The sequence below is a fragment of the Coregonus lavaretus genome (genome assembly GCF_964263955.1).
Source record: "Coregonus lavaretus genome assembly, chromosome: 16".
Taxonomy (NCBI): Eukaryota; Metazoa; Chordata; class Actinopteri; order Salmoniformes; family Salmonidae; genus Coregonus; species Coregonus lavaretus.
This window is the reverse complement of record NC_140003.1, coordinates 23,587,839-23,600,997: the sequence shown is the minus strand read 5'-3', so window position 1 is coordinate 23,600,997 and position 13,159 is coordinate 23,587,839. Positions and strand designations below refer to the sequence as shown.

The 13,159-nt window shown below is 42.3% G+C and overlaps 1 protein-coding gene across 1 annotated transcript; it reads left to right on the top strand.

Moving 5' to 3' along the window:
* Positions 1-1,763: 1,763 nt before the first annotated feature.
* Positions 1,764-12,005, top strand: LOC311143701 (vesicle-trafficking protein SEC22a-like). The gene is made up of 7 exons (XM_084179570.1): positions 1,764-2,013; positions 2,786-3,001; positions 5,733-5,896; positions 6,312-6,491; positions 10,101-10,219; positions 10,538-10,606; positions 11,125-12,005. Exons 1-7 carry the CDS (start codon positions 2,000-2,002, stop codon positions 11,323-11,325), a joined length of 963 nt encoding a protein of 320 aa, XP_084035696.1. The 5' UTR covers positions 1,764-1,999; the 3' UTR covers positions 11,326-12,005.
* The last annotated feature ends 1,154 nt before the right edge of the window (positions 12,006-13,159 follow it).

The following is a 13,159-nucleotide window of genomic DNA, read 5'->3' as shown; positions in this document are numbered from 1 at the left end:
CAAGGGCACTGGTGACATCATTTAGGACTTTTTAAGGTTGCAGTATTGGGCACAAAATAATCTGAAACACAACCAAAACAAACAGCAAATGCATCCAACAAATTTGTAAAGTCACAAGCTTGATGTAATCATTGCATGCTATGAATATGGCGCCAATTACTTAACCTTTTACTACTTTAATACACATATAAGTGAATTTGTCCCAATACTTTTGGTCCCCTAAAATGGGGGACTATGTACAAAAAGTAATGTAATTTCTAAACGGTTCACCTGATATGGATGAAAATACCCTCAAATTAAAGCTGACAGTCTGCACTTTCATCTAATTTCATTTAATTTCAAATCCTAAGTGCTGGAGTACAGAGCCAAATCAACAAAAAATGTTTCACTGTCCCAATACTTTTGGAGCTCACTGTAAATCATTGGTTGAGACCCTGTTGGGGCTACCCCTCGAATTCGCTACAATACTCTGTTTTATAAAATAAGAAATGTTTAGCAATTGAATCTCTATTGTTTGATCACCAACCTGTTTGACTCACCACATCTGTGAATTGGTTCCGCCTCCTAGGTGTGCTGGAAATTCACGCCTTTTGTACAGGTCTCTTGTCATGTGGTTTCTCCTGTTTAGGAGGTTTTTTCTAACCTTACCAGAAACAGGAATGCTGATGTTAATTGCGTCTTTATATTGTTTCTTGTGTTGAGTATTTGCCATTGCAATGTAAAGTGTGCAATAAGTTTGCCTTTCAAGTGGATTATCACTGTTTATTCAGAATTAGCTGTTGGTAGGCGAGGTCTGAATTCTGTATGTAATTCATACATTCTCTCTCAAGATTGCCACCAATGATGAAAGGGCACTGAAGTTGATAATGCATCCTTTTCTTTATGTAAATCACATTACTAGAATATCAGGTCATAATCAACTTGCAGTCTGAACAGTTCAAGTAAACCCAATTATAATGATAACAACAGAACACTGAGCTTTGTTTGACTGGGTCTAATATTTGCCAATGCAGATGACTCCACTCCACTGGAGAGCACATATTTAAAAAAAAGTTTAAAGGTATAAACCTGAACCTGCAGGAGCGTAGGAGCGTGTATCTGAAAATCAGTAGCAGACCTGAACCACAGTAATTACAAATATTTACCAACTCATCAATAATCCATGCATTCCTAAAGGGTGCATGGAGAATCACACAGGCTACATCCCAAATTGCATCCTATTACCTAGATAGTGCACTATATAAAGAATAGGGTGCCATTTGGGATATAATCACAGCCGGACACAGTTAGTTAATCTGTAATGCTGCGTGTGCTGAATTTTAAAGCAGCTCTGCTTTCACCTGAGCACTAGCTGGGCTTTTAATAATTAGAGCACAAAAACTGTGGCTAGCTAGTTCTCCATGGTGATTCTCATATGACAATTCCATGGGCTAAATGCAAATTGGAATAGCAGTGATGATGAGGTGGGGTTTTGCTCTTCTCCTTGAACCTTACCTCTGATCAGTGTCACAGTCATAACATTACATATGGCTAATGGAGATCCTACAGTTCCTGGCAAACACATACACACACACACTGAAAGGGAAAGGGCACTGTGGATTTCCATGAAGTGGGTTCATTAGTGTTATGAGTACCCTCGAGTGCCTTCTCTAAGGAGTGATATTTACCTGCCTATTTCTATTGTCAATTTGCTTGAGGCACTAGCACAATACCCTGAATACTTGCAAGGGGTACTGGCGCCGGAAGACCCGCCCTCCCAGGTTCCCCTTGAGCATGTGTAGGGATCAGATCAGATGTATTTTTTTTAATTTAAAGTTGTTTGATTTTGTTTTTTGGGGGGAAGTTTGTTAATTTTTTTGGTGGCAGGATGCACATTAAATTGTGTGATCGGCAATATACCATAGAAGAAGAACGGATGTAGCTATAAAAATAAAACGCTGCCGGGTGATGGTAGCTACGTTTACAAGAAAGAAACATCTTCGCAGCGGTGCATTGACACATGCCTCTGTTCAGGTTAGCTCGCAAAATAACAATTCCTGTCTATGTTTTGAAGGCCATGCTTGCGAATGTTAGCTTTGCTTTTCCTAGCTAGCGTCGTACAGCAGTAGCCACGTGCAGTAACTAGCTGGTAACGTTAGTTAGCTAACTGACAGCAGGGGGCATATTTGAGGAACTAACTAGCTAGCCAGATAACGTTAGCAAGGTGGCGCCTTTGCTTTGTTTGTGAAATTATGCGACATAGATATAGCTAGATATTGCAATGCTTTTCAAAAACTCTGAATAGTCCGGCTGTTGAATATGCGGTGTAAACTAAACCGGTACCTAGCTAGTTAACTAGCAAGCATCACCATCTATTAAATTGCACCATCCTCAGCGGTTTTACCCAGTATTAGCCTGCTGCAAAAGCTAACTAGCTCCTTTTCCAGTGTTGCTGAGCTAACAATGCCCAGACAATCGCTTATGCATGGACCATATCAAGGCAAACTGACACATTTTTCAGGCTCACTCAAGACACATTTACCCAGTTTGCTTGTTAGCGAGAGGTAAAACGGCGCCGAGGGCACACAGTTGTCGCGAGACGTAGCTAGCTAGAACTAGCAGTTCATCAAGGAGCTATCCAAGGTACTGAATCGTGGCAGTCTAGATGATATGGTAATATTGATACGCTGCCAGGCTAATCTGGCAATTTAGTGAAACTAGGCCTATTTTATCAGAAAGCTCATGAATTCACAATCATCATGCCCTTGGATCTGTGAACATGCTCCCTCTTCGCTCTGTTTTGCAGGTGTCCATCCAGAGAGTGCGTGTTGAACAGTAAGATGTCCATGGTCCTGTTTGCCTCGGTGTTGCGGGTTGGGGATGGTCTACCCCTGTCTGCCTCCACAGACTATGAGCAGGACAAAGGCCTACAGGAAACCAAAAAGCATGTCAAAGCTCTGTCCAAGAAACTCGGCCAGTTCCCAGACCGCTGTGCTCTGAAGACTGGACAGTACAATATCAAGTAAGTCTGGCTTTACTGTGAATCATAAAGTGGTATTATCCAACATTTTATATAAACTCTTGTTGTAGACTTTGATATTACCACCACCCAAAGTTGCTAGCAGTTCTCTATACCGGCCAGACAGCATCCGAAGCCGCGTCCTCAGAACATGTGCAGACCAGCTGGCTGGAGTGTTTATGGACATATTCAATCTCTATCCCAGGCTGTTGTCCCCACTTGCTTCAAGATGTCCACCATTGTTCCTGTGCCCAAGAAAGTGAAGGTAACTGAACTAAATGACTGTCACCCTGTAGCACTCACTTCTGTCAGCATGAAGTGCTTTGAGAGTTAAGGAACATATGACCTCCACCTTACCCGACACCCTAGATCCTCTACAATTTGCATACTGCCCCAACAGATCCACGGATGACGCCATCGCACTGCCCTATCCCATCTGGACATAAGAAATATCTATGTAATAATGCTGTTCATCGACTACAGCTCAGCCTTCAACACCATAGTGCCCTCCAAGCTCATCACTATGTTCGGGCCCTGGGTCTGAACCCATCCCTGTGCAAATGGGTCCTGGATTCCTAACGGGCCCACCCCAGGTGGTGAAGGTAGGCAACAACACCTCCACTATGCTGATCCTCAACACGGGGGCCCCACAAGGGTGCGTGCTCAGCCCCCTCCTGTACTCCCTGTTCACCCATGACTGGGAGGCCACGCATGTCTCCAACTCAATCATCAAGTTTGAAGACGACACAACATTAGTAGGCCTTATTACCAACAACGACGAGACAGCCTACAGGGAGGAGGTGAGGGCCCTGGTGGAGTGGTGCCAGGAATAAACCCATCTCCCTCAATGTCAACAATATGAAGGAACTGATCGTGGACTTCAGGAGACAGCAGAGAGAGCACTCCCCCATCCACATCGACGGGGCCACAGTGGAGAAGTTCCTCGACGTGCACATCACTGACAACCTGAAATGATCCATCAACACAGTGTGAAGAAGGCGCAACAGTGCTTCTTCAACCTCAGGAGGCTGAAGAAATTTGGCTTGGCCCATAAAACCCTCACAAACGTCTTCAGATGCACCATTGAGAGCATCCTGTCAGGCTGTATCACCGCCTTATATGGCAATTGCACCATCCACAACCGCAGGGCTCTCCAGACGGTGGTGCGGTCAGCCCAACGCTTCACCGGGGGCACACTGCCTGCCCTCCAGGACATCTACAGCACCCGGTGTCACAGGAAGGCCAAAAAGATAATTAAGGACCTCAGCCACCCGAGCCATGGCCTGTTCATCCCGCTTCCATCTAGAAGGCAGAGCCCGTACAGGTTCATTAAAGCTGGGACCGAGAGACTGAAAAACAGTTTCTGTCTCCAGGCCATCAGACTGTTAAATAGTCACCACTAGCCGGCCTCCGCCCAGTACTCTGCCCTGAACTTAGCCACTGTTACTTGCCGGCTACCACCCGGTACTCTACCCTGCACCTTAGAGACTGCTGCCTTATGTACATACATAGTCATTGAACACTGGTCACTTTAATAATGTTTACATACGGTTTTACCCAATTCATATGTATATTCTGTATTGTAGTCCAGGCTTATCCTATATAACTACTGCTGTACACACCTTTTCATATACTGTCCATAATGTCTATACACACCATCATATATTTATATATTCTGATATTTCTTAATTCCTTTCTTTGAATTTTTGGGATTTGTGTGTATTGTTAGGTATTATTGCACTGTTGGAGCTATAAAACATAAGCATTTCGCTGCACCTGCGATAACATCTACAAAATATGTGTACGCGACCAATAACATTTGATAGTTTAATTTTGCTTTGAATATCGGTGTTATCACTCTGTCCTCATTTTATAAAATGCTTAGAGGCCATCTGTTTACATGGAAATGGGTTATTAGCTAATTGGTCCCATTAAGGCAGATATAGGTTTGAATAAAAGGAGCGCACACATGCACATCCCTCTCTCCAGCAGCAGGGTTGGTTGGCCATCCACTCTACAGTCTGAAGCCTCATTTGATATCTCAAGGCCCAACATTGGCCTTGACACTGTGAAGGAAGGTGACGGCGGACGTGCCAGGCAGCATTTAAATCACTGGTTGATTTAAAGATCCTTTTGGGCAATGCCTAACTCGGATGTATTTGACTTTTTTTGAGGGGTTCTGCTCTGAGTGGGTGGGGCTGTGATTTTAGTCAGTCCCTGCCTGTCACTCTCCAAATGACTGTTATTCATCATAAGCAAAGGGGGGAAAAAGAGCGTGAGCTCGCTATCCCCACTTCCCCTTCTCCTTTTAATGCCTGTTTGGTGTGAGTCGTGTTCTTTCTGTGAAGAAATTCACAGTGGTAAACATACTGGCATCACTCTGCTCTACAATGCAGCCACACAACTAACAAGCCTTCAAGCCACCTGATGTTGAATAGATTTTCTGTAATTTTATTGATAGATTGGTTGAAAACACCATTCTTTGTTGTGTTAGGCTATATCTTAGAGATGGTCATTTTCCACACCGATAGGATGATGCCAGTGTTTGTTACAGATAGGTCTATCTCATGACAATGCAGCTAGGCTACATTCATTGAATTTTGTCTTGAAGAACATCACATGCAGGGACATTTCTTAGTTCTGGATTTGTGTACTTAGATACTGTACTTCCCACTGTTCAGCACTGTAATTGCAGTAGATGATAGTCATCCAAGGTAATCTTGGTGTGTGTTAGTTTCACCAGCTCTCTGGGACTGGGATATCTGATGGTGTGTACAGAGAACTACCCCAATGTCCTGGCCTTCTGTTTCCTGGATGAGCTGCAGAGAGAGTTCATCATCACATACGACAACAAACGTGTCAACAGCGCTGTGAGGCCATACTCCTTCATAGAGTTTGGTGAGTCTCTCCTCTGTTTTCCCTAGCCTGGTCCCATGTCTGTGGTCCTGTAACCAACTCCTATGGTCGGTATGACATGACAAATGGCCATACATTGGCAAGACCGCAGGATCTGTGACCAAGCTATGTTTTCCCTACAAATGCACATTTTGCCTTACTGTCAAATCAAACATAGGGTTTCCCTGTTTTGAAGCAACACTTTCAAATTGAAACCCTGTTTTACCTATATAATTACTATTATCATACTAATCATTCTATTTTTATGGTTGTACCATTTTCGAAATTCTTTTGATAGAGCAAGTATAGACTGTACCAGCAGATGCTGCTATGACATACCTTTCCAGCGTAGGTTGTATTTTCATGATAAATATGTCCAACCATTCTCAAACCGTTGTTGTGTTACTGCCACTTCCAGACAACTTCCTCCAGAAGACGAAGCAGCGCTACAATAGCCCCCGCTCTCTGTCCACTAAGATCAACCTGGCTAACATGCAGACAGAGCTCAAGCTGCGACCGACATACCAGCTGTCCCCTGAGGACCTAGGATCCATCAACAACTTCTCATACCGCACGGCCTCCAAGTACAAGGGCATAGGTAGGTTCCACACATGCACGCACCAGGGTTTCCCTTAGCCGGTAATAGCCGGCTTTTGTCCGCTAATAAAATTGAAAAGCTTATGAATAAAATTGGTGCCGGCCGATTGTCCAGGAGAATAAAAATTCCCATTGTGAAATAATACTTTTTAGCCTATTCAATTATGGAAATACCAGTCGCTGTGAATACATTTGACTGGTCATGCTTATCGTTCTATAGGTTAATTTGCATAATTAGTTGAATTAAATTGGCACGTGTGTACAGTATATTCGTTATGTATCTTATTTATCACACGCATACAGATACAGAGCCTTTGCGTGAAAAATCTGTCAGACAGCGCAAGAGCTTCTGCTGCAGAAGTATGTGGAAAAATACTAAGTCAAATCATGAAGTCAGTGATCTTCAGGTCGGAAAGTCGGAGTTCTAGAAAGAGGCCCGAGATTCCGAGTTGGATGACCGTTTAAATAGATTTTTTTTATTTTTTTTGACTTGAATGCTCGGAAGTCGGAGATTTCCGAGTTCACAGTTTTGAACGCGGCATCAAACGGCAACGGAAGGCAGGCTTAATCAGCATGTCACACACCACTTTGCAATGAGCTGGAGGCAGTATGCATTTTGAAGACATGTACTTAGTTGTTTGAAACCTGAACATTTTAATACATATTATGAGGCATGTCTTACCTTGCTTCAAAGTATGAAAATGTATGCACTCACTAACTGTAAGTCGCTCTGGATAAGAGCGTCTCCTAAATGACTAAAATGTAAAATGTAAGTAGCCTATCAGATCTCTTCTCTTCCTACATTTATAACGGATATTTTCATCTGTCATATGAAACTGCTCGCATGTGCTGTGCCATTTTGACAACGGTGTTTTCACGCTAATTACATTATGGAAAGAACATTTGTACATAGCCTAATGCCTTGTGCACATTGCTGTGTTTATAATGTGAAGAAATAAAAGTTCATCAACATTTTTAAGCTAAACGTTCTGATCTATTGCATCAGACTCACTGTTTTTTAATGTTTATTTTTATGTAGCCTAGGCCAACTTGTTGTGTACTGTCCCAGAGTGTTTGGAATAGGCTATTTCTTTCTCGACAAGCTAAGCAATAGAATAGGTAGCCTAGACTTTTCTACTATAGTAGATTGACATACTGTAGACTAGAGATTTTTGTTGGCTGAGACCTTTTTCAATCAAAGCGCCTAGCTGCCTTTGATGCTTTTAGGCACTGTAAAAAATGACTCTTCACGTAAGCTTTAACATAACCACTTAACTGTGTACTGATTGACAAATGGATTTCATTTGCATTCCATCCTCCTCATTCTAATCCTCCCTTTTCCCATTTACTGTAGGTAACTCCCATTGTCATGTTAGCACGTTTAAAATGGCTTCCATCCATTCCATACCTCATGGACAGCTTGGTTGGGAACATATTGGAACAGAGCCAAAGTTAATCACATGACAGCCCTATAGGGGCAGCTCTCTGAAGGACACCTTACCCTGCAGCTGTCGTGTGTGTGTGTGTGTGTGTGTGTGTGTGTGTGTCTGGCCCGGCCCCTCCATTAGTGATCCCTGACTGAGACGGGCCTCCACAGAGCCCCTTGCCTGCCACTCCTGACGCTCTGGATCAGTAACCCCTCTGTTGACACCTTCACACCTCTGTAACCCCAGCTAAGTGATTCTGTCCTGGGTCACCACAGCTCCTCTGTCTCCCTCAAGAACCACTGCTTTCCTATCACTCACTGTGGATAGGGGAAGAGTAGGAAGAATGATCATCACAACATTGTCATAGCGCTATAGTTAAGATTTCCACATTTTGGGTTTGAATCAGTGGTTTCTTTTCAGATTTGGGGAGAATTCTAAGATTGCACATTCAACTGGAGGCCCGCGGGCCAGATCCCACCCTTTTATCAATTTAGCCTTGCCCCTTGTTACAGGCTGGCTGATACCTTGTCATCTAAAATGCTTAAAAGAGGAACTGCGATATAAATAGTTATAAAAGCATTTCATTTATTTAAAAATCAGCAGACTTCCAAAGTAAACGCACATGGCTGATGGCTAAAACAAATGGCTCTTCCACACAGTCAGGAAACATACCTTTTCAAGAAAACACAGGCCCCGATTACACATTGCAGGCACCTGTGCCGATTTGCCACTCCCACCAATTAGGCAATACAGTGAGCGATGCGCTACAACCGGACATGTTTGGAGATGATAGAAAGCGCAGGTTATGGATTAAATGAATGCTGAATTGATACAGAAAATAAGTAACATTGCATCACAATGAATACTTTGAACGAAATATTTAAAAATATTAATTTAGTCCATAGTGAACATGCATTTCGGGGGGGGGGGGAATCTGACATTTATTGTCAAAATGACAAGTGCTACTAGGCCTAATAGTGTGGTCTCTAGTGCTAATTTGGCGTGTTTTTTATTTATTAATTTTTCTTCCTATGAATTTGGCTCTAGCCTTTGAATGGTTTGGGCTATAACCCCATGCATGAAAACTAAGACTCTCAGGAACACATACGTGTCTTCTGTTTCTCTCTGATGCAACATGTTAGAACCTAATGACTGGGGAAAATGAATTCAAAGCATACTTCCTTCAGACTGGAATTAGGCTACTTGATTGCCATATTTGTGTTATAACTTTTATTGAGATAATGGCAATAAGTCCAGATTCAAATTTCCTTAAATAATTTGTACACACATTTGTTTCTTAAAACAGAGAATCAAATAAATAGCTTGCTGGTCCATGTTATCTCTATCTCTGTTAGGGGAGTAAAGAGGAAACATGTTTTCAGAGGATTTTAAAACTACCTGATTACTTTAATCAACATTTAAGTGCTTTGTATGGTATATGTGTGTTGTTTTTGATAGTTCTTCTGAAGAGGATCACATTCAGCAACCCTGGCATCCAGTAGACCCATTGGATAACATGTCCTAATCATCTAAGACCGAAACCCATGTTCAGACTCCTGATAATTACCCCAAACACATTCATATGATTGTTATTATTAGCCAATTAACTAATAATTTAGCTGTAGTGGCACCGCCCATTAATCCTATTGGTCTGCATCACTTGGAGGCCATTCTAGAGTGAGCTCAGCGTCCCACAATCCTGAGCTGTGGTGGGGAAGCAACGTGATGAAGATGACAGGGGCAGAGATGCCTCTTTTCCTTAGACATTGTAGTTTCTAGTTTTGCTGTTGGTGTAAATATCTTTCTGGGGTTTTGTCAGATGTTGTTTTTGTTGGTGTCTGGCCCCTCAGCAATTAACTTTTGGAAAATGTGGCCCCCATAAGAATATAGTTGAATAGCCCTGGTGTAGTGCTTTACCATTTATTTTTCACCTATTCTCAGAACCCATAAACTAATCCTGCTCTATGTAGCTATTTTTCAAATTTATATTAATTTAGTCACAAGACTACTTTACACCAAACCCTAAGTCAGTGAAGTCTCTGGCAGGGAGTGTGTATTGTGATCCTTCAGGACAGAATGTGGCGGTTTTATTTCAATCAGTAGAGCTTCTTAATGTGTCTATGGCTCATTGGCCAGCAGGTCATTACTGCTGATTCTGAACAGTTCCCTTCCTCTCCTCCCAGCTCCCAGCCAGCAGCTTGAGCCTGTGTGTCTACCTGGCGTTGTCTCCTGTGTGCTAAGCATCCTCTGTGGAGGCCTCAATCTACTCCGAGGGGTTCATGCCATAGAGAGCGTTATGCAGGTACAGTAAGACCATAGAGATGCATTGCATTATTCTATTTCATTCTATGGGTATGACAAAAGTGAACACCTGTAGCTATAATATGTCAAACCAAGCCTTTTCATAGGAATCATTTAAACACCTCTTAGTTGGAGATACGCTTATTGCATTTCAGGGGCTATTTTTGTCCAGTGCTTTTGTTAGCTGGTTTCTTGTTGTTTCACCAAGCCTTTTTGAAAGCCTACCTGCTGCTAAACATTCAGTGGCTATACTTTAATTGACCTCAATCTATTCTTCTCCCTTCCTTCTCTACCTCCTTACCTTCCTGTGCATCCGCAGAATGACGACCACGAAGACTTTAATTACGTGATTGCCTTTTTCCTGGGCACAGCAGCCTGTTTGTATCAGGTAAGTGATAGTTAGTAAGAGCTGCCCGGCTGACACTGTGCTGACTGACTAACAACCCTGCACTTTACATCACAGCATGATTTACATCACAGCTCTCATTGTACAGAGGGGGGTGTTAGTTTGACCAAGATACTTTTGTGTATATATACTGTATGTGGACATCGCTTCAAATTAGTGGATTTGGCTATTGGTCGTGTAGTCTAGCTACAGTTTTCACATAATTGTGCTCTGTAAGTGTCCTTGGGTACACTGAAAAGTGCAAAAAATATGTTTTTGATGCAGTCTATGGCTTTTTTTAGATTGCTGATTGACGCTTGCACTAAATAATTGGGGTGTTCTTCATTTAAAATCATTGATCGTTACTCTCTTGGTCAAATAATTGGACATGGTTTGAAAGCAAAGAAAGATTGGTGTCCTGCAAGGGATCTTCATTTCCAATACAATGCAGGAGCTCTATTGTTCTCACAGAAGTTGATCTCTCTCTCTCTCTTTCTCGCTCTCGCTCTCTCTCTCCTCAGTGTTACCTGTTTGCGTACTTCTCTGTGTGGAGGAACAGTAAGTCGTTCCTGGCCTTCGCCCTGATCTGTCTGTCCAACATGTACCTGTATGAACTGAGGAACGTGTGGCAGATCCTCTTCCATGTGACTGTAGGGGCCTTCACGACACTACAGATCAGACTGAGGCAGCCGCAGGGCAAAGCTCCGGACTACAACGTCTGACAACCATGAGACTTACAACCAAACAAGAAAAAAAACACACTACAATGTCGGACAAAAAGACTAAAACAAACCAACAACAAAAAAAAGTTTGTCTGAGAAAACCCCAGAAAGATACTTCCTTACAACCAACCAACCACCAACAGCAAAACTAGAAACTACAACATCTAAGGAAAAGAGGCATCTCTGCCCCTGTCATCTTCATCACGTTGCTTCCCCACCACAGCTCAGGATTGTGGGACGCTGAGCTCACTCTAGAATGGCCTCCAAGTGATGCGGACCAATAGGATTAATGGGCGGTGCCACTACAGCTAAATTATTAGTTAATTGGCTAATAATAACAATCATATGAATGTGTTAGGGGTAATTATCAGGAGTCTGAACAGGGGTTTCGGTCTTAGATGATTAGGACATGTTATCCAATGGGTCTACTGGATGCCAGGGTTGCTGAATGTGGTCCTCTTTTTGCCATGTGTACTGCATATCCAGTGAGGTTAGGTCAGTACTCAACTGTCATTCTCTGAATCCCTGGCATCACAGACATCTCACATGTTTAGAGCATTTTTGTAGTTAGGCTATTTATTTATTTTCATCCTTCTTCATTGACATGGCTAGTAAATATTTGTTTATTGATTATGAAGATACTTTTGAATAAATTATGTGCATGATTATGGTCCACTTCTATTTTGGCCAGTGATTTTAATCCATACAATACATTTTACATTTACATTTTAGTCATTTAGCAGACGCTCTTATCCAGAGCGACTTACAGTTAGTGAGCGCATACATTTTCAAACTGGCCCCCCGTGGGAAACGAACCCACAACCCTGGCGTTGCAAGCGCCATGCCTACCAACTGAGCTACAGGGGACTTTACGCATACTCTCACTAAGCCTGTAACATCCATGTTCTACTTTGTTGCAGGTGCAGGCATCAGTCATATGCTATTACTTGATAGCAGAGTTGGGCATGGCATATGTATAAACAAATGATATGTAATGTGGTGGCGTTATCCCACTGTTGTCAGCACTGGGAGGACAACCTTGTCAACTCTGTATCATCTGACAGACAGGGGAGGTAACAGCAGCTGCTGCTGGAGAAGATTGAATTGACCTGTGAGCCCTCACCATCCAAATATTTCAGGGTATTAGTTGATTTAATGATGAGTTAAGGAGTGTTCTGGTTTTTATTTTGGGTGTATCGATGGCCAGTGTCAGTCACACCAGAGATGATCACTGCATGAGGGGAGGGAGAGTACAAACATGGAACCAAGTATTAAAAACATCTGGCAACTAACTACATGTATATCTGGGGACTATTGCACTGATTCAACCCTTAAAGGTCCAATGCAGCTGTTTTTATCTCGATATCTAACTGTAAATCGCTCTGGATAAGAGCGTCTGCTAAATGACTAAAATGTAAATGTAATGTCAAATCATTTCTGAGTAACACTTAAGTAACTTACTGTGATTGTTTTCAATTAATATGGTCAAAAATAGCTTCTTAGCAAAGAGCAATTTCTCAATCAATAATTTTGCTAGGACTGTCGGAGTGGTCTGAGTGGAAAACTGAAAACTAGCTGTTATTGGCAGAGAGGTTTGGAAGTCTTTCTTATTGGTCTATTAACAAATGTACCGCTTGGTGATGTCACCAGGCAGGTCAAAACTCCATCCCACGAAAACGATCTGAAGTTTCAATCCGCTCTTACACTAAAACGGTATCATTTAAACAATTTCACAGTATTATTCCAACCTCATCGTGTGGAAAAATATACAGTGCATTCAGAAAGTATTCAGACCCCTTAACCTTTTTCCACATTTTGTTATGTTACAACCTTA

Bases quoted from the DNA above. Each gene is read 5' to 3' on its own strand.
- LOC311143701 (XM_084179570.1), top strand. The intron at 5,897-6,311 runs GTGAGTCTCTCC...TGCCACTTCCAG, and splicing joins ATACTCCTTCATAGAGTTTG to ACAACTTCCTCCAGAAGACG. The intron at 10,220-10,537 runs GTACAGTAAGAC...GTGCATCCGCAG, and splicing joins CCATAGAGAGCGTTATGCAG to AATGACGACCACGAAGACTT.